Source organism: Trichosurus vulpecula, chromosome 5 (assembly GCF_011100635.1).
Source record: "Trichosurus vulpecula isolate mTriVul1 chromosome 5, mTriVul1.pri, whole genome shotgun sequence".
NCBI classification, from domain to species: Eukaryota; Metazoa; Chordata; class Mammalia; order Diprotodontia; family Phalangeridae; genus Trichosurus; species Trichosurus vulpecula.
In genome coordinates, this window is record NC_050577.1 from 212,207,253 (window position 1) to 212,229,056 (window position 21,804).

The window sequence follows — 21,804 nt, forward strand, 5'->3', positions numbered from 1 at the left end:
TACTGCAAAAAGGAAATCAATAGGACTTGGCAACAGATTGGCTAAGGTGGAGAAGAGATAGTAAATAGTCAAGTATGACATGCAGGTTGTGAGCCTGATAGACTAGGAGAATGGTGTTGCTCTGCACAGTAATAGGGAAGGTAGGGGGCCAGGAAAGTTTGGGCAGGAAGAAGATAACGAGTCCTATTCTAGACATATTAAGTCACCGATGTTTACAGGGCATCCAATTCCAGATCTCTGAAAGGCAGTGGAGATGAGAAACTGGGGGTCAGCAGAGAGGTTGAGGCAAGATAGGTATAGGTGAAAATAATCAACATAGAGATTGTAATTAAATCCACAGGAACTGATGAGATCACCAAGTGAAGTAGAGAAGAGGGCCCAGGACAAGATACTTTGGAACACCTGTGGTTAGAGAACATGATCTGGATGAGGATCCAGCAAAGGTGACTGACAAGAAACAGTCAGACAAAAACCTAGAGAAGGGAGGAGAAGGTGATCAGTTGTGTCAAAGGCTAAGATCAAGAAGTATGAGAATTGAGAAAAGACTCTCTTAGTTAAGAGATCACTGGTAACTTTGGAGAGAACACTTTGGGTGGAACGTTAATGTCAGAAGCTGTAATAAGGCCACTACATTTGAGAGAGGGGTGAAAGAGTAGATAAGTAGCAGGAGACATCTGAGTAATGAGATGAGAAAGGGAAAAGAAGGATGGGATGGTGGGAATAATCCAAGGTTGAGTCATGAGCAGCATTTGGGCAAGGGGAAAGGAATTTGAAAATAGAGGATGCTGTATGATGTTGAACTAGTCAATTGTAATGTCAAGTGAAGAGGGAGGAAAGAGAAGACAAAGCGAGGTCTGAAAGAGTACTGAAGGGGAAGAAGCAATGGAGGTCATGGTGAGGATCTGACAATCTAATAGAAGAATATAATACATGTCAACAGATAAGTAAAAGTTAAAATGAGAAAGGAAATGTTAGGTTTATAGATTTAGAGCTAGAAGAGACCTCAGAGGTAATTTTGTCCAATTCTCTTATTTTATAGATGAGGAAACTGAAGTTCAAGCATATTACCCAAAATCACAGAGACATAAGTTGGGGAGCTAAGATCCGAACCTGAGTCTTCTTACTTCATACCGAGTGTTTTCTCCATTCTACCCTTGCTGGGATAAAGAAGCAATTTACACAAAGTAGTCTAGGAAAATTTGAGGAGGGAGAAATCATTTTCACCTGGAGAAATTCTTGCTCTTTTTCATGCATGTGGCAACTAAGCCTTGAAGAAAGAGAAAGATTTCAAAAAGCAGACAGGAGTGCGAAGTGTATCTCAGGCATTGTGAATGGTCTATGAAATGCATAGACAAAGGAATATAGAATGACTCTACAGAATTTATACAAACCACTTAAGCAATGTACAAACTGAATTCAGAATAAAAAAATCTTTGAGATCAGGTTTTGTTTTGTCTTTGTTTTAGTATCCTTAGCATCTCACAAAGTGCCTTAATAAAATAGGTGCTTAATAAAAATTTGTCAAATAGAATCAATGTAATGTAACTGCAGAGTTCCTTATATGCATACAAGTTACTATTAATATAACTTACCTGGTAATCTTCCATGTATAGCTAACTCATCAAATTCATTTGGGAATTTCAATCCTTCCGCAATTCTACCTCCTGTTGTCAAAATATCATAAAGCAGTAAGCCAAATGAATAAACATCAGCCTGTTGGTTGTAAATTACATTTCCTTTGGCAACTTCAGGCGCACGAAATCCTGAAAATAAACAAACCAGTGAAGAGCTATATTCTACAGCATAAGAAGCAAAATGGCATGAAAGACTAAGAATTCAGAGGGATGAGTTCTAATTCTACTTGTATTAAGTGTAAACAGAGGTAATACCTCCGTCTTAGTATAATTCTATCTTTATGGGGACTTTGTTCTCTGATACAAATCACTACCTCTCCTAGTCTTTGTAGATTGTTTTATTGGGGTGTGGCCACTGCACATGCTAGCAGAGTACCTTACATATAATAGATGCTTGATAAATGGTAGTTAGTAGATTGACTCTTTGATCTAAGCTTTGCCAGTCTGAGCTGAGAAAATAAATAGTCTAATATCTTTTGTCATGGCAGGTTTTTAAAGTACTATCACACCCTTTCTAGGCTCTCTTTAGATAATATATTCCCAATTTCTTTAACTGATTCTTACACGCCCAGCTTTCATTTCCTTCCTTCATTTTGGATTCTAGGCTTCTATTAATTTTTTCCATGTTTAAAATAGCTTTTTCTTTGCCATCACATTATACTGTTGAGGTATGCTGAGTTTGAGTTTGCAATACACTAAAACCCAGTTGGTTTTTTCCACATGACCAGTATGCTGCCCAGTCATGTCTCTCTACCATGCTGTATTCTGTGCCACTAATTTCTGGACCCAGTGTTGGAATGATATTTTTGTCACTATTAAATATCATTGGATTAAATTTGGCTTTTAACCTGTTTAAATCTTTTTTGATCTCAATTCTCTTATCTAATATGTTAGCTATTCTACCAAATTTCATGTGATATGTAAACTTGATAAGAAAACTATCCCTGCTTTCATCTAGCATGGTGCAGTAGAAACTATGCTAGATTTGTGGGGAGAGTACCTGGGCTGGGATTATAGCTCTGCACTTACTACTTGGATGCCGTACAACAAGATTAATTAACCTCTCTGGGATCAGTGTCAACCTGGAGAGAGGTCTCTAATGCAGTGATACTCACTTCTGTTCAGACTAGGATCATAAAATCAAAGATTAAAAATTGGAAGGGGACCCTAGAGGTTTTATAACCTAACCCCTTCTTTTTACAGAGGAAGAACTGCTAATTCTCTGAAAGTTTCCATCTGAGGTTATATTTTATTCTGTGCAAATAGGCAGTATGGTAATAGTAAGGAGATGGTGGGCCTTGGAGTCACAAAGACTTGAGTTTAAATTCTGTTTCTGATACAGGGCTGTGTGTCCCTCATAAAATAATTTAATCACTCAGTCGCCCTAGTAGTTTCTAAGACTACAAGCTATAGAGCAGCTGTTATCTAGCATTCCTTACTGGGAATTTCTTATACAAATGAAATCATAGTTTCCTTCCTTCCTAAAAATAGTAAGCAGATAGAATCTAACTTGTATGACCTACCTGCTGTTCCTTCAGATGTCTTTATCCCCATTCTGCAACAGTACTGAGCAATTCCATAATCTGCAATCTTGGCAATGATGGCAGAATTAGGATACAGGGTAAAAAGGAGTACATTATGAGGCTTCAGATCCCGGTATATAATCATTGATGCATGGAGATATCTGTTTGATAAAACAGAAGTGATAGAGATTTTGAAAAACATTTTAAAGTTATAATAAAATATGCCTTCATAATTATCACATTAAAATATATATACTAATAAAATATTCAGTGAATTGATTATTTTATATTGAGGTTAATTTTCAAAGTTAAAAGAAAAAAGTTACAATGTGTTGGTCACTAGCCTATATTATTATTTACTGTGATAAATTATGACTTGTAGATACATATTTACACATAAGCCAATGAGACATTAAAATTTACAGTTAAATGACCAATTCAGTAGATATTTTTGTATCCTATAATAATTATTTAAAATAATTATTGTACAATCAACTAAAAAAGAGAGATAAAACACTGACTGGAAGTTAGCCTCCAAAAAGGTCTTGATAAATGAGAAGATGGGGTAAATCTAATGAGAATAAATTCAAGAGAAAAAAATGGAAAGTCTTCCACATGAGTGAAAACAAACCTTCAGAATATGCTATTGAAGAAGCATGGTAAACAGCAGTTTGGAAGTTTAGTGAGTATGACATGGAATGAAAAAAAAAAGGTAATGAGTTGTAAGGTACAGCTTGAAGGAACAAGGAGGTGGTAATCAGAAAGCACTTATTAAGAGTTTACTATGTACCAGGCACTATACCAAATGCTTTACCAATATTATCTCATTTGATCCTCACAACAACCTGGGAAGTATTCTTATCTTACAGATGAGGAAACTGAGGCAAAAAGAGGTTAAGTGACTTGCCCAAGGACATATAGCTCATGTATGTCTGAGGCTACATTTGAACTCAAGTCTTTCTGGCTCTAGTTCCAGAGCTCTGCACTACCTGGCTGTCTCTAAAAATTAAATAATCCCTGCCCTTAAGGAGTGCATATTTCATTAAACATGTACATACATAAGTATATAAAGAATATATAGAAAATAAATATAAGGTAATTCTGAGAGTGAGGACATTAGAATTTGGGAGGATCAGCAAAGCATTTCATTTATAAAGTGGTACTTGATCTAAATCTTGAAGGAAAAAAAGATTCTAGGAGACAGAGGTAAGGAGGGAATGCCCTTCTGTCATGGAGGATAGCCAATACAAAGTCATAGAGAAGAGAGATGGAATGCAATCTGTGAGGAATAGCAAGAATGCAAGAAGGCTGGATTGTAGGATATGGGAAGGGGAATAATATGCAACTGGCCTGCAAAGGTAAGTCGGGGCCTGGTCATGAAGGGCTTCTAATGCCAAACAGTGAAGTTTGTATTTTATTGTAGAGGCAACTGGGAGTCATAGGTGTTTACTGAGTGGGGGAAAGTAGGCATGGTTCAAACGATATTTCTGGAAAATCACTTTGCTAGTTATGAAAAGGACAGATTGGAGGTAAAGAAAAATTAGTCTGGTAAGCCAATTAGGAGGTTAGTGAAGATAAGAGGCAATGAAAACCTGAACTAAAAAGGTAAATGTATGATTAGAGAGAAAGGATCAGGTATGAGAAATGCTGTGATGGTAGAAATGACAAGATTTGGCCAATGAGGGTATCGAGAGAGAAGAGTCACAAAAGGCGGTGCTCTTGAAAGTAAGAGGGAAATTTAGAAGAAGTGTGAGTATGGGGAGAAAGCTAAGGAGTTGAGGAGGAGGGAAAGACTATGAGTCAAGCATTGAACTCTCTGAGGAAGGAGAGTGTCCTGGAAGTCTGTAGACAATAGCTACCAGAATTTGATCGGGTGATAAATATAGAATGAATTAACCTCAAAGGAGGAAGAGTGTGTGAGTGTGTGAGTGTGAGTGTGTGTGTGTGTGTGTGTGTGTGTGTGTGTGTGTTTACCTAGCTGAGTGCATGTTGTCTCTCCCATTATACTATATGCTCCTTGACTTTCTTTGCGCTTAGCATAGTGCCTAGCACTTAATAGGTGCTTACTAAATGCTTGTTGTTAAGGTGCCCCCTGAACATGTCTTCTTGAGTTGCCATATTTTCCAGACACACTGGACCAGGAATGCGCAGGAGGCCCTAAACATGTCAAGGACAAAGCCCCTGCCCTGAGCTGACATAATTTCTTGTTTGCACCCCAAGCTGGACTCCTGTGTGTCCTTGGGAGTCAAGACAGATGACAATTAGACTGAGAAACTGTTTTGTGAAACCAGAATGAGATATTGTTTTGTGTAGCTGGAACTCTTGTAGATCTGCACAGTCTAACCGTTCCCGAGGGAAAAGAATGCTGCTTTTGCTTTCTCCTTCCCTTCAAGAAGGGATTAGTCCTTTTCTCTTCCCCTATATTCATTATATTCCCCTTATTCCTATAGCTTAAATACCTAAGGCTTTCCCTGTACTTCTGGGCTACTTGGTAAAAGGAGTTCCCACATGCATATGCCTCTCTCTTGTTAATATATTCAGTTACAACACATATTTCATGGACTTGTGATGTTTTCTGTTAATATTGATGATCAGTTTGTGTCCCAAATTAAGTTCCCTGCCCTAGCCACAGAAAATATCTCTTACTCTCAATTAAGACCATGCTTAATTAAGACTACTTTGACATCGGCTATCTCTTCTGTAAAATATCTTAGAGCATTTATATATTACTCTATGCAACAATCTTGGAGGTAGTTGCTATTATTATTCCCATTTTAAAGACGAGGGAACTGAGGCAGACAGAGGTTAAGCGATTTGTCCAGTCACACAGATTGTAAGAATCTTAGGCTGGTTTTGAAGTCTTTCTTATTGAAGTCCAGAGTTCTATCCATTGTTCCACTGCTGTATTTATTTACATGTGTGTGTGCATGTGTATGTATATAAATGTATATTTAATATATTTTGTATGCACATGTACTCAACACAGATACATGAAATTAAAATTTTCTCTTATTTCTTTTACTTTATTGAATATTCAAAAATTCAGAAAACATACTTCTTAAAATCTCCTATGTAAATCTAAAACAGAAACTTGAGCAAAAATTTCAAGATCTTTTCCCATTGAACTGCCAGTAAAAGTAATTACCTTAAGCCATCAGCAACATGTAGTGCTATCCTGTGCTTGAGTGCTCTGGTTAAGCTAGCTTTGTCTTGTTGAAGCAACCGATCTAGTGAACCCTTTGAGGCTAACTCCATTACCAACATTCGTGGACGAATACCAGCAGCAAGCAAAGATATCAGACTAGGATGGTGGAGGTGGCAAAGCACTACTAGCTCCTATAAATGTTAAAAATAACAATTTGAATTAATGGGAGTGTGAGATGCACGTAAATATTTATCAAAATTGCTTTTCTATACTTCCTGATATAATACGGAATATTCCACATTTTATAATTTAAATGATTAAGTATAAAGTAGGTCTGAGATGAGTTGAAATTTTCTACAGAGTTTTGAAGCTCAAGATACTTTACATACACTTTATCTTACTTAAGTTAAAAACTGCTCAGTGAAAGGCAGCAAATTCTTCCTTAACATACATAGAAAAGGTAGGGGATGGTTCAGGAATCAGAAATAAAAATATAGTTAGAACTTAGGGCTCCTCATTCTCCATTCAATGTTACTTTCATATGTTGGTTAATTTAGTTAAGATTTTATATAAATAAGAAACCTAAGTTCTTGAGACAAGAAAAATAAACTATCAATAACCACTTGTATTTCTACGTATGCTCCTTAGCCCAAATTGACAGAATTGATAAACGTCCATTTGTAAAAAAAAAATTAAAAAAAAGCATTCAAAATAGTTAAGAACTAGAGAAATGCACATAAAAACCACTGGGAAAAACTACAGATAGTAAACTGGCAAAGACAGCAAAAGATTTAATGTTTCAATAGATATAGCAAATGGGCAAATAAGTTCATTGCTAATTTATCTATAAATTGGTTTGAAATTTTGTACAGCAATATGGAATTGTACAAAAAGAGTTAGAAAAACATTCATATACTTATATTTAGCAATCCCATTTTTATGTTTATATCCTAAAAAAAAAGTTGACAGGAAGAAATAGCAAATATTCCTATTCCTAGCAGCGCTACTTAAAGGAGAAAAATATTTGCAAACAAACTATGTACCCCAATAATTAGGGAAAAGTTCAATTAATTGTGGCTTATGACTGTCATATACTGTTATTATACTATACAGAATGAAAAATACAAAGAAATATTAAAAGACATAAATTGAATAGAATTTTTTTCTCCTATGGAAAAAAGCTGAACCAAAAGAAAAAAAATCATATAGCGTCAAATTTTGGAAAGCTGGTTGATATCAAACAACAATAAAAATCATGATTATACAGTGTATAGTATGCGATCTTGTTCAAGTTTACACACGTGATCATTGTTTCTTTTGTCATATGGCAAATAATGAGAGTATGGTTGTACAATTATTTCTTAAATACTTCTTTGCTTATTTTTTTAGCTTTTTTGTTAATGATTTGTAGGTTATTTGGTGTTTTTGTTTTTGATTATAATTTTACTTGTCTTCTTTGGGCTCCTGTTCATGTACTTGAATGGTTATATATGACAATGGAATTTAAAACAGGAATTATCAATACATATGTAAGATAGTTTGAAATGAGCCAGTTCTTATTAAAGTCATCTTGTTAAGACTATGACACCTATGAAAAACCTATTCAAAAGTAAAACAGCATAACTCCCCTGTTTAAGGGGAGAAACAAACACTGCTCTCTTTAAAAAATGAGATAAACCTTAATAAAACCTGATACCCTGCTTTGAATAGGCATTCACCCTGTCCCCCCAAAAAAGCTTGCCTTTTTTTTCATTTTCCTGTGGGGAAGAAACCCTAAATTCTTACTCTGTGAATAAGAAGAAATGTAGATTTTCATTTTGAAATTTACACTACTTTTTTGGTGATTATTTCCATTTTATGGAATTTTAGTATCATGTCATTAATATCAATTGTTACTCTTTCTTAATTTAAATAAGAAGAGGCATAATTACTTTCTTTTTAAAAATTAACTTATTTTTAGTTTTTGACATTCACTTCCCTAAGATTTTGAGTTTTGGTGATTATTTCCATTTTATGGAATTTTAGTATCATGCCACTAATATCAATTGTTACTCTTTCTTAATTTAAATAAGAATAGGCATAATTACTTTCTTTTTAAAAATTAACTTATTTTTAGTTTTCAACATTCACTTCCCTAAGATTTTGAGTTCCAAATTATCTTCCCATCTCTCCCCTCCCCCCAACCCAAGTCAGTGTGTAATCTGATATAGGCTTTACATATACATTATATAGAGCCTGTTTTCACATTAGTCATGCTGTAAAGAAGAATTGGAATCAATGGGAGAAACCACAAGAAAGAAAAGACAAGAGAGGGGGAGAGAGAAAGAGAGAGAGAGTAAATAATATGCTTTAATCTGCATTCAGACTCCATAGTTCTTTTTCTGGATATGGAAAACATCTTTCATTATGAGTCATTTGGAGCTGTCCTGGATCCTTGCATTGCCAAAAAGAGATAAGTCTATTAAAGTTAGTCATCGCACACTGTGGCTGTTACTTTGTACAATGTTCTCCTGGTTTTGCTCACTTCACTCAGCATCAGTTCATTCAAATCTTTCCAGGTTTTTCTGAAGTTTGCCTGCTCCTCATTTCTTATAGCACAATAGTATTCCATTACATTTATATACCACAACTTGTTCAGCCATTCCCCATCTGATGGCCATCCTATCAATTTCCAGTTCTTTGCCACCACAAAAAGAGATGCCATAAATATTTTTGTACATGTGGGTTCTTTTCTCATTATTATGATCTCTTTGGGATACAGCCCAAGTAGTGGTGTTGCTATGTCAAAGGGTGTGCGCATTTTTATAGCCCTTAAGGCATAGTTCCAAATTGCTCTCCAGGGTGGTTGGCTCAGGTCACAACTCCGCCAACAATGCATCAGTGTTCCAATTTTCCCACATCTTCTCCAGCATTTACCATTCTCCTGTTTTGTCCTGTTAGCTCATATGACAGGTATGATGTGGTACCTCAGAGTTTTTATCAATTGGGGAAAGACTTATATTCTTATAAATTCAATTCGGCTATCTATATATTTTAGAGATGAGGCCTTTATCAGAGACACTGACTTAAAAATTGTTTCCCACCTTTCTGCTTCTCTTCCAATCTTGGCAGCATTGGCTTTGTTTGTGCAAAAATTTTCCAATTTAATGTATTCAAAATTATGCATTTTGCATTTAATAATGTTCTCTATCTCTTGTTTGGTCATAAATTCTTCTATTCTCAATAAATCTGACAGGTAAACTATTCCTTGCTCTCCCACTTTGCTTATAGTATGAGCCTTTATATCTACATTGTGCAGCCATTTTGACTTTATTTTGGCATATAGTGTAAGATGTTGGTCTATGCCTAGTTTCTGAAATGGGGTTATTTAAGTACTTTATTTCCTTTTCTGTTAATCTGGGCAATTTATATTTTTAAAATATTCATCCATTTCACTAAGATTGTCAAATTTATTGACATACAGTTGGGCAAAATTGTTCCTAATCATTGTTTTGATTTCCTTTTCATTGGTGGTAATTCACCCAATTAACTTTTGATGCTTGTAATTTGGTTTTCTTTCTTTCTTTTTTTAAAAACAATATTAACCCAAGGTTTTATCTATTTTGTTTTTTTCATAAAAACAGCTCTTAGTTTTATTTATTAGTTTAGTAGTTTTCTTAATTTCAATTTTACTAATCTTCCCTTTATGTCCTTTATTAATCTTTCCTTCCTATTTCTAATTTGGTATTTAATTAGGGATTTTTAATTTGTTCTTTTTTTAGTTTTCATAATTATTTTCAAAGTGGTAAAATGGCATCTATTTTTAAATGAAGGATCAAGAAAGGCAATATTCCATACTTGTCTTAATAGTCGAAGTGATGTATGTTTATTGAAAATCTTCACAGCCACTTCTTCTCCTTTGTAGGATGCTCGATAAACAGATCCAAAACCACCATCACCTTTTATAAAAATGTAAAATACTTTTAGCATCACAACAAAATATAGTACAATCAATCCTATTTCTAGTAAATGCTGTTTGTTTTTCTACGATATTTCTTTAGTTGGCTGCTGGGAAATTCGGCATTTCCCATGATTTTTTATGTCTTTAGTCCATTCATGTTTCTTCTATGTTCTTCCTTACCTACTTCCATGATTTCAGCTAACATTTCAAATTCCACATTCAACAAAAATTTCAATTTTCGGCTAACATTTCGAATCCATCATACTTAATAAACATTTATTAAATACCTATTGTATATAAGACACTATTCATTTAGCATTGAGATAAGTCATAAGGACAGCTACAATGTACAATAAGCATATTAGAGAGGTACAATGAAAAGTACTGTGTAAAATCTAAGGAGAAAGATCACCACTAACACAGGGTACCAGGGAAGATTTCACTAAGAATACGGCGCTTGTATTGTACTTTAAAGGATAGACAGGCAATTTAAGAGGCAAAGATAAAGAAGGGGACAAGATATTCAAGGATAGGTTACAATATGATTTAAAAACATAAAGATAATTTAAAAAAAGAGACATTCAGTACTGAGAGAGAAGGCAGAAAGAAAAGGATATAGTTTAGTTGGAGTATAAATTGCATGGAGTAAAGTAATGAAATAAGGTTAAAAAAGTATGGTTGATCCAGATCATAGATGGCTTTGAATAAGAGACAAATGAAGATTTTTGAGTATAGGAGTGATATGACTACATCTATGTATAAGAAATATTATTCTGGCAGTTCTGTGAAGGATAGCTTGAAAGAGGAAGAGGAAAGAGAATGTGGGAAAACCTATCAAGATGCATGCTTCAGTTCCCGGTTGCTATTGAGTAGTAACAAAGGTTTATACTGGGGTTATGGAAAAGAAAATAAACTGAAGTGGTTTCTGAGGCGGCATCAGCAAGATTTGGTAACTAAATATAGATGACAGCAAGGTAAGCATATTTTGAGACTGAATACTGAGATGGGATGGGAAAAGAGTAACTTTGGGGGGAAATATAAACAGTTCCATATATGTTAAGTTTTAAGTACATATAAAACATTCAAATATAAATATCTTATATAGTCTGGAGGTCCAAAAGGAGAACAGGTAGAGAAATTTTGGAATAATTTGCATAGATGTATGTCATTGCTAAAAGCATGCGATTGAATGAGATTACCAGATAAGAGCATAGAGGTGTAAAGATAAAGAAAAATTAGCCAAGATGACCTTGCATAATATACCTATATTAAGGAATCAATGAGAACAAGGAATGAAGGAAGAAAATGGAGATGGAGAATTTTGTAAGAAAAAAAGATCAAAAGTTATAGTAAATGAGGATGACTAAAAAAAATTTGGATTTGTTGATTAGTAGGTTAGTGATAAACTTTGAGCAGTTAAAGTAAAATAAACAGAATAGGGTGGTAGGAGTGGAACAGGAGCTAGCTCAGGATGGGATGAGAAGAGAATGGGTAGTGAGGAATACGTAGCCATGGGATGTAGATGTCCCTTTTTCAGTAAAAAGGAGAAGATAACAAGTATCAAGAGAAAAAGTGTGTTTTGGGGGGACTTCTGAACATATCTGTAAGCATATGGCAAGGAGCCAGTGGAGCAGGGGCATGGAAGAGGAAGGAAAAGGGGATAGCAGGAAGGAAGGAAAAAAGTGTTTATTAAGCACTTACTATTTGCCAAGCACTATTTACAAGGTACTTTACAAATATTATTTCATTTGCTCCTCATAATAATCCTGAAAGATAAGTTCTTGAACAGAGGTTAAGTGACTTGTCCAGGGTCACACAGAAAGTAAGTGTCTGAGGTCACAACTGAATTCAAGTCTTCCTGACTCCTAGGGCCATATCCACTGCACCAACTAACTATCTAGTAGGTTCAGAGAAGTCTTTTTTTTTTTTGACTGATGACAACTGAAAATGTATATGGGAAGGAACCAGGGTAGCACTATTTTCCTGTTCATTCAAGTTTGCTACTGAGGAATCATTCTGACTTTTCATTCTCACCAATTTCCCATATACAATAAGTTACTAAGCCTATTAAATTTTGCCTTCATAATATATCTCTTACCCATTCCCTTATTTCAGGCCTTCTTCACCTCTTGGTTGTATTATTATAATGGATAGAGATATACTGTTCTCATTCTTGCAGGCCAACATGGAGCCATTCTTGCTTTGACACTTTCCTAAACACTCTACTTTTGGAAGAATTACTATCCTTACTCTCCATTTCTACTTCCAGACTCTCCTCCTGCAACCATTACTCAAAAAAAATTCTCCTTCTCTGAAGTTCTTTCTATCTTTATTTATCATCCAATCCAGATCCTAGTGGCTATTCGCTGTTAGCCCCAGGCCATTCTCTTCCTTGATCTTACCATCTCATCATATGTTCCACTCCTATGAAAAAGAACTTTGAATTTTCTTTAACTGACCATAAGTTCCTTATGCCTCACCTCTCCTAAACATCTTCTTTGTTCTTGTGATCTCTATTCACTCAATATTTTCCTGGTCGTCTTATCCAAATCTGGCTTAATTTTTTTTTGCTTCCCAAACTAGTTCCCATAGTTAACCACTCCAACTTCTCTCTGTTCTCTTGCTCCGCTGACTTGGATTAATTCCACCATCTACTTCTATGTGCTGCTGAATGGAACTAAAAGAAATAATACACCTACATAGTCTACTATGAATTTGTTATCCTTTCTCAACTGGACCCTCATTTAAGCAAGTAATTCTTTTGCCTTTTCTCAAATTGATTCTCCAAGTGACTGTTCAAATATTTCTTCTCAAGTCTCCCACATCATGCCCTTCCCCAACATGCCCTACTCCCTGAAAATTTACTAAGAAAACAGGGTATCTGCTATGAGCTCCCACTTTTTCTTTTCTCTACATCTAATAACTTCTTGAATCTTCTATTCTCTCCTCTTTAACTCCAAGTTCTGATAAATGAATTAATGTTAAAGCATTTATTAAGCATTAAGAGCTGAGGATGCAAAACAAAGACAGTCATTGACCTCTAAACACTCACATTCTAAAGCAGGCCTGCACAACTTGTGACCTGCAGGCCACTTACAGCTCTCCAGCTGCTTGCGGCATACAAAAGGATTTCCTCTACATTCAAAGGATATTTTCTTCTATATTTTTTGCAGGCCACCTGAAATCCTTTGGCTTGCCACAAGTGGCCATGGGCCATAAGGGGCTAGAAGTTGTGCAAGCTTGTTTTAAAGGTAGAAAAACAGCTGGAGTGGTGGCCAGAGAAACAGTGAGGGGCAGTTTTGTACAGAAAGTTATAAGGATGGTAAGAGAGATAAAAGAGAAGCAGACGGATAAACCCCCATCTAGGAATGGTAGCAAAGGTAAGTGATAACGGTTCATGGTTCCAGAACTGGAAGGGGAGTGGGAGAATGGAAAAGAAGGAGCAGGTACACATATTGATGATGATGGCAGCATTTATGCAACATTTTAAGGTTTACAAAGCACATTTACTGCATTTTATCTTCATATCAAACCACAGGTACTATTACATTCCCATTTAACAAATGAGGAAGCTGGGGCAGACAGAAGTTAAGTGATTTGCTCAGGGTCAGGCTAGATTTGAACTCAGGTCTTCCTGACTTCAGATCCAACACTCTATCAACTGCACCACCAAGATGGCTGGTGAGGAAGTGGCTAGAAAGGAGAGAATGAAATGAAATATGACTGAGGTCTTCCAAAAATACTGTTTTTGGAGAGACAATTACCTACCAGGAGAGGGGGCCCTAGGGAAGAAGTTTCCCTAGGGCATGCTGTCTGGTGTAGGAGTTCCAGAGACCGTTGGCAAAAAGCCTTTGGGATGTTGACCCGACTCACCAAACCCAACCCCTCTACATGAGCCCTTGATCCCATCCCTCCTTGCTTTCTCTAGAATATTTCCCCAACAATTATCATCTCTCTCACTCTAATCCTCAACCTCTATCTACTGATTCCTTCCCTATTGCCTAAAAACATGGCTAAATCTCCTTCATCTTCAAAAAAATCCTCTCTAGTCCACACCATCTCCTCAAACTATTGTCCTATATCTCTCGTCTCTTTCTCAGCCAAACTTTTAGGGAAGAAAACTGTCTACATTCATTGCTTCTACTTCTTTTCTTACTAAAATCTCGATACTTTGCAAGATAGGTTCCAAGTGTATAATTAACTGAAATTACTCTGTCCAAAGTTACCAAAGATCTTTTAATGACCATATCTCATTTCCTTTTATCAGGCTTCATCCTTCTTACTTTTCTGTCACAAATGACACTGCTGACTATCCTCATCTCCTGAGAACTTTCTCTTATGTTTTCACAACATGGCTTTCTCTGGGAAAGGCAATTGCAGTTAAGTCACTTGCCCAAGGTCACACAGCTAATAAGTGTCAAGTGTCTGAGGCTGGATTTGAACTCAGATCCTCCAGACTCCAGGGCTCTATTCACTGCGCCACCTAGCTGTCCCATAACTGATCCTTCTCTATCACCTTTAGATCACCTGTATTATTTCCACTAATTGTTGGTGTACATCAAGGCTTGTCCTGGATGCCCTTTTCTTCTATGTCTACATTTTCTCATATATTAATCTCATCAACTCCCCTGGGTTTATTTATCACCTCAAAACAGACAACAGAGATCTACATATCCAGCTCTAGTTCCTTTCTTCTTGCTCTAGTCACAAATCACCACCAGCTCTATATGGTTATTTTAAACATATCTCACAGGCTTCTTAAACTCAAATTTGTTATCTCTTCCTCCATATCCATTCTTCTTCTGGACTTTCCTAATTGTACTTGTGAGAGATTGGTAAAAGTTAAGTTTCCACAGAGTAATTAATGAAGCGTCAGCTTGAACAAAGAAGGGAATAAAAATGAACTCAGGCAGGTGGACCCAGCCAATCAGAGAATAGCTGGTGGTTTTGTGGAAACCCCAAACCCCCAAAACTGGCCTAAACCAGCCAGATAACAATCAGGGTTGAAAGGAGAACTGGATAAAATAGGTATTACACATGCTTAATTAGCTAATTGAATATTACCTTACACATCCACAGGGAGGAGTTTTCCCTCATTTTTGAATATGGGATGTATGTGAGGGAGGAGGGGGGAACATACCAAGGAGGGGCATGTAAGGGGAATATAAGGAAGATTGTAACCCATAAGGGGAATGGAGCAATCCATTCTCTGAAGGGAGGTACTATGCTGATGCTACCTCAGATTAACACTATAAAACTGGTCTTGCTTTTGTATTCATTGCTTCTTCTTCCCAAAAAGAGTGAAGCCCCCTCCTGGCCAGCAAAATAAGCCCAACTCCTTTGGATTCCTCAATAATAAAATGTCCTTGATACCTAATTCTCTGTGCCAAGTGTATTTCTAACATACTGCCACAGGCACCATTATCTTTTAAGTCCTAGGGGTTATCAACTTTTGTACAATCTGAACTCCTCATTCACTGCAAACATCTAATTGGCTGCCAGATTTTGCCATTTCTAACTCTATAATATCTCTAACATCTGATGCTTTTTCTTCACACACACACAAATGCTACTCTAGTCAAGCCCCACACCATCTCTCACCTTAGACTATCGAAATGAGTTTATAATTGGTGTACCAACCCAAATCTCTCCAATTCTAGTCCATCTTCTACCTAGATAACAAGGAGATTTTCCTATAGCATAGGTTTGACCATGTCACTCTCCCAGTCAAAAAAAGTCCCATGGCCCCTTATGCCTTCTGGCAGTTAATGTTTTTAACAGCCTAGTACCAGCCTACCTTTCCAGTATATATTACTCAATTTTCCTAACCTTCCTGTTTATTAATGGCACTACCACTTTCCTAATTTTAAAACTTTCAAGTTCTGAAAGCAGTTTAAGGAATCTGGATTTTTTTTTTTTTGCTTTCTTCATCCAAACAACGGCCAAGTCTTACACTTTATTGTACCTCTACTTGAATTTGTCTCTTCCTATAAATTTTTACCATCCTAATTTAGGCCAGTCAGTAAGTGAAAGATCTTTCCCACCCATAGAATAGGCCTCAGGTAGGGATAACAAAGGGAGGCCCACACCTGCAGTGATGCTAATCAGGGATTAAAGCCTCTTCCCACCCACTCAATAGACCTCAGGTGGGAAGCCTGATTAGAGCCAGGCCCACACCCTTTCCCTAACTAGATGTGAGGCCCCAGGCCCACACCTTTTTGCTAGTTAGGCCTCAAAAGGTGTGAAACCCTAAGGCCCCTAGGGAGTTGCTGAGACCAGAGCCAACGGTATGTGAACTTTTAGTCAATTAGCTAGGACCATATAAAAAGAGAGCCAGAACTGAGAGCAGCAGAACGGAGACCAGTAGGAATCAGAAGCAGACATTAAGAAGACATTGAGGCAGCAGAGAATGAGGGAGAGCCAGCATTGAAAGAAAATGCAGAGCAGAGAGTGAGGAGTGATTGTTTATAGGAAGGCCCGGTTTTTTTGGGGGGGTGGAGTAGGGAGGGGAAGTGTTACAAGATAGCTTGGCTCCTTGCTATAATACTTTGTTATAATTTCCTTGTTGCTACATTGAGGTGGGCTTACTGGTTTTGGAATATAAATGCTACTATACGGAAATGGAATTACTGGTCCTGGGATTGGATTCTCTCATGTCTAAATAAATGTTATACTTCCTCTGCCTTCTACCTAGAGAATTTCTTATACTTTGAGATTCCCAACTACTCAGGCATGTTCAAGGTCATCCTCAAGGTTATGAATCTTGCCTTACTTATATAGGCTCTTACCATTCATTTCATGCCAAGACAACTGCAATAGTTTCTGTTTCCAAATCCTCTCCAATATAATCTATTCTGTGTGCCACTTCAAGACAACAAGATAATTTTAAAATAACATTTTGATCTTGTCACTCCTCTGGATCCAAACACCTTCAGTGGCTACCTAAAGCCAAATACAGCCCAAATTCTGTAGTAGGTGTTTTAACATTCTGTATAATCTAAAGAAATTTCTTTCCAATTTTCTCTCTCACCATTCCCCTAAAGGTACCTAATGTTCTGGCTAAATCAGACTATTTGCCATTTACAGTGGAAATTTTGCTCTTTTATATGTCTTTATATTTGTTTAGGGGCAGCTAGGTGGCACAGTAGAGTGCCAGGCCTAAGTTAGGAAGACTCATCTTTCTGAGTTCAAATGTGGCTTCAGACACTAGCTGTGTGACCCTGGGCAAGTCACTTAACCTGTTTGCCTCAGTTTCCTCATCTGTAAAATGAGCTGGAGAAGGAAATGCAAACCACTCCAGTTTTTTGCCAATGGGGTCACAAAGAGTCAGACATGAGTAAAAAATTACTAAACAACAACTAAATATTTGTTTAGATCTTTCCTTCTGCCTAAAAATTACTTCCTCTCCGAACTGTGCTGTCAAAGTCTTAGTAGGCCCTCAATGCCCAGGTCAAATGTTGTGTCTGTCCATTTCCAACTCAAAGTAATCTTTCCCTCCTCTGAATTCCTATAATTCCTTATTCAGGTCAATCTTCAGAACTACATAAATACAAATGCCTTGTATTTCAGTTGAGTATATCCATTAGAGGGCCGGTATCATATCATTCATCCTTGTATACTACAGTGTTCTCTATGTATATTCAACATATATTTATTGAAAGTAAACCACAATTCTTTCATTACAGATATGGAGCACGGGTAGAGGTAAAGTACTACATATAATGAGAGACACAGTTAACACACTGGTTGGATTTGCCTAGTTGCTTCCTGGGAAGGGGAGAAGGATGTGTGTGTGCGCGCTATGAGTGCACATGCATGTGCATATACATGTATATAGTTATATATTCATTTATTTAGAAATTAATGTGATAAAAAAATGGGCATCAATAAAAATTAAAATAACATTATATTTGTTGAATGAATAAATGTGACTATATACAGAATTAAAGAATGTGAAGAATGCAAACAGTGGGATCCTAAAAGTGATGGAACAGAAAACAGAAATAGGAAGTAGAGACATTGTGTGCATATATGCATGGGGGCAGGAGGGTGAGCAGAGAGAAGTATGAAAGAAGTTGTGCAACCTAGACAATTTATTTATGGACTCTCAAAAATATGAAGCAACGTTATACCATGAAAACTACAGATGCCAAATTATAAAATTTACTTATTTGTATTGTACCTAAGACCTAGCTGCAAATTCATAGCTCTATACTGTCTAGGCTATTCTATTAACTGAATTAAATACTGAGGCTTGGATAAACAACTGCAATATCCTCAGGCATGCCTATTCTAGCTATTAACTAAGATTCAATTTGTCAACAGTTGTTTAAAAGTACCATTCTAAAAAGCAACAAGTTTTCATGGACTATACATTAATGTTAATTCAGATCTTCACATCACATCTTTCAGATGACTCTATGAATACCTGAGATTTCCTGAACTTGATGCTTTGCGCAACTAATTTAACTTATCTGATATTCCAAATGCAAAAGCTTTTTTTTCAAGTATATGAAAATTTATTGTGTAAACACTTCCAGGAAACTCAAGATTGTTAAAGTCAATGGCCACTCCACATAAATAGCCTCTATTTGCACAATTTCTTCTAAGGTTGCAAAGTCTCTACCACACAAGGAAAATGTCAAACCTTCTTCACATCCTGAAATAAAGAAGACCTCAGAATGGCTTTCTTCAAGTAGTTTTGTGTTTCTACAATGGACTATCTCATACCACCTCCATATCAACAAAACTCTATTATCACTGGGAGGCAATACTGCAGAGTAAAAAGCACTAGCTCTAAATAGCAGACCCGAGTTCAAATCTCACCTCTGATGTTTTTAATTCCTCTTGGCCTTAGTTTCCTCAACTGTAAAATGAGATGGTCTCTTAGGTCCCTTCTAGCTCTACATATATGAATCTATACAAGTCCAATTTTTTTAATGAAAAAATAAACATTATCGAATGTAAAAGGCCAAATACAAATTACAATAACAGAATGTACATAATGATGATAAATCTACAAAGAAAATTATGAAATGTTAATGGTTTTAAAATTCAGAGGGAAAAAACTAAAGAAATAAACACTTAAAGTATGTTCATTTTACTTCTCTATATCTCCACTAAACTATAAAATATTTACCTAAAAGAAATTCTGGTGCTTGTTCAAATTCCAACTCATCATTATTCAACATGATATTTCTAGGCAAATCGGCCAAAATTAAATCAGGAGCAATATGGCTTATTGGGATGGTAAGCCTTGGTTGATCTGGATTAATTAAGAGATCTCCTGTGAAGAAAGGAAATATGACATTTTTGTTAAATGTGACAGTAAAAAAGTGAATACATTCAATATGTATTTTTTATTGATTAGGTACTTATTAATCCCATCATTAAATTCTTGTACTGATACATCTGATTTTGTTCAAATGTTATAGTTCACATATTTATAGACAGATAATAATATAGAATTAGACATAGATGTAGATATATGTAGATCAATACGGATGTATATACATTTGTATTTATTTACTCTGCCATGACAATGTTTCTTTCCTTTTTTTTTACCTCTAATTTTTTCTTTTCCCCCTAACCATGTGTTCTATTAAAGTTTACTCTTTATTCTCATCATTTCCTATATTCTTTCCTTTTGGAAGTTTTGAAAAATTTCACACTAACCATTAATACTAATTTTAAAAAGTTCACATCTATTTTTGGGAATCAATAACTCCTGAAAAGCAGGGTCTTATGACCACTGGCATACCCTTAGAGAGAGAAAGTATTCTCAGGGATAAAAGATTTGCTTGCTCTATACATGATTTTCATCACAATCCATACTATTAGATGCAGATATGCATAGTATAAGCAACAGAAACACATATCCTACTGCAGAGGACACAGACATTACAACTCTCCTGATGCTATTCAATAGAAGACAGCAATCAGGAAAGCACACACATGTACAGAAAGAACTGACTGTTGAGTACAGGCTATCTAGTCTTTGCTTACAAATACATATTGGCCCTCACAGAAAACACATAAATTGGCTAACAAACACACATATCCATTAGTAGGTGTGCTAAAGAATATTCCCACATGGGGCAGCTAGGTGGCGCAGTGAGTAGAGCACTGGCCGTGGAGTCAGGAGTACCTGAGTTCAAATGCGGCCTCAGGTAACTGACACATTTACTAGCTGTGTGACCTTGGGCAAGTCGCTTAATCCCAATTGCCTTGCCTTCCCCCCTGCAAAAAACAAAAACAAACATACAAAAAAGGAATATTCCCACTGCCTTCAGTGCTAAAGTATACTAGTTACAAGAGCTTTAGGCAGAATTCTCTAAAGTTGTACATGCCCTCATATGTTCTCTTCCACTTCCCAGCTTAGCTGCGGTGTTAATACATACTGCTAACTATCTTAAGCCACCTAATGAAAGACAATGAATTAGAATGTTCTCAGCTCTATGTTATCTTTTTCATCATAAAGTTTTTTCATTAAGTTTATCTTTATCCTTTACTTATTTTTGTACAGCATTTAAATTCTGAAGTCATAATGGACAATAAAATATCTATTTTATCCTGTGCTTATTAATACGCTAGAATAAAATACATTTCAAAGACTCTTTAAATATACATATTAATTAATACATATTCCATATACATGGAATAGGACTAAGAACTGGATTTGAAATTTCATTGGTAGAGGGAAACCCAAGATGAAGAAACTTCCTATAGCAAATCAGTTAGCATATTCTCTGCAACTTCAAGTCTTAGAGAAATTGCCCGGAGTACTATGGAGAGTTTGTGACTTTCCCAGGTATAACAACAATCTGCTAGCAGCTACTGTAGGGGTGTAAGACCCACTAACAACCAGCACACAGAAAGCTGCCAACCCAGGTTCTTTGATCTGCTTTTCTAAGGAAAGCAACTATAAGGGGTTAACAATCTCAGTTTAATCAAACTTACAAATATCATTCACTTAGTTCAGGGGAAGAAGCCAGCACCCTGAACTTCTGAGCAAATAGAAAAAGAAATTACAAACATCAACAGACAGACCTTGTTTGATTCAAATCACAATTCATAGTTACCCAAGAACCAACACCTGGGCTGTAAAGCTGGGGGGCAGTTGCAGCTTACCCAGAGTCTCAACACTCCTTCCATGAGTGTGCCCCAAAAGTCAAATGCCAAGCTCTCCTCAATTATATCCTGTTCAGAGCCCTGAGGGCTCTGACTTTACCCAGGCTGGGTGTGGGAAAGTTCCCCATCCCCAGTATCACATCATATACAAATCGATGACTCCCAATTGTCCCAGAGCTGAGAAATACTCCAGAACAAAAATATCCCACTTTATCTGCCCCATTCAAACAAAGGCCAGAATCCTTAAAGGCACTTAAGAGAAGAATAGCAAAAAGTCCCACCTTAATTACTATTATACCAGGATCACATAATTAGAAGCTGGAATTGAACCTAGGTCATCCTGACTCATATGCCGGCTCTCTATCCACTACACACACACACACACACACACACACACACACACACACACACTTATGTAGCATAATGTAGTTC

The 21,804-nt window shown here is 36.3% G+C and overlaps 1 protein-coding gene across 1 annotated transcript in view; it reads right to left on the reverse strand.

Annotated features, from left to right (window-relative positions):
- The window catches only part of LRRK2 (leucine rich repeat kinase 2), a 232,096-nt gene that overhangs the window by 32,056 nt on the left and 178,236 nt on the right, over positions 1 to 21,804 (reverse strand). Inside the window, exons 38-42 of the mRNA XM_036759572.1 lie at positions 19,382 to 19,528; positions 10,140 to 10,240; positions 6,303 to 6,493; positions 3,158 to 3,318; positions 1,593 to 1,763 (exon numbers count right to left, since the gene is read on the reverse strand). Coding sequence (XP_036615467.1) covers positions 1,593 to 1,763; positions 3,158 to 3,318; positions 6,303 to 6,493; positions 10,140 to 10,240; positions 19,382 to 19,528 — 771 coding nt within the window. The remainder of the gene's footprint in view (positions 1 to 1,592; positions 1,764 to 3,157; positions 3,319 to 6,302; positions 6,494 to 10,139; positions 10,241 to 19,381; positions 19,529 to 21,804) is intronic.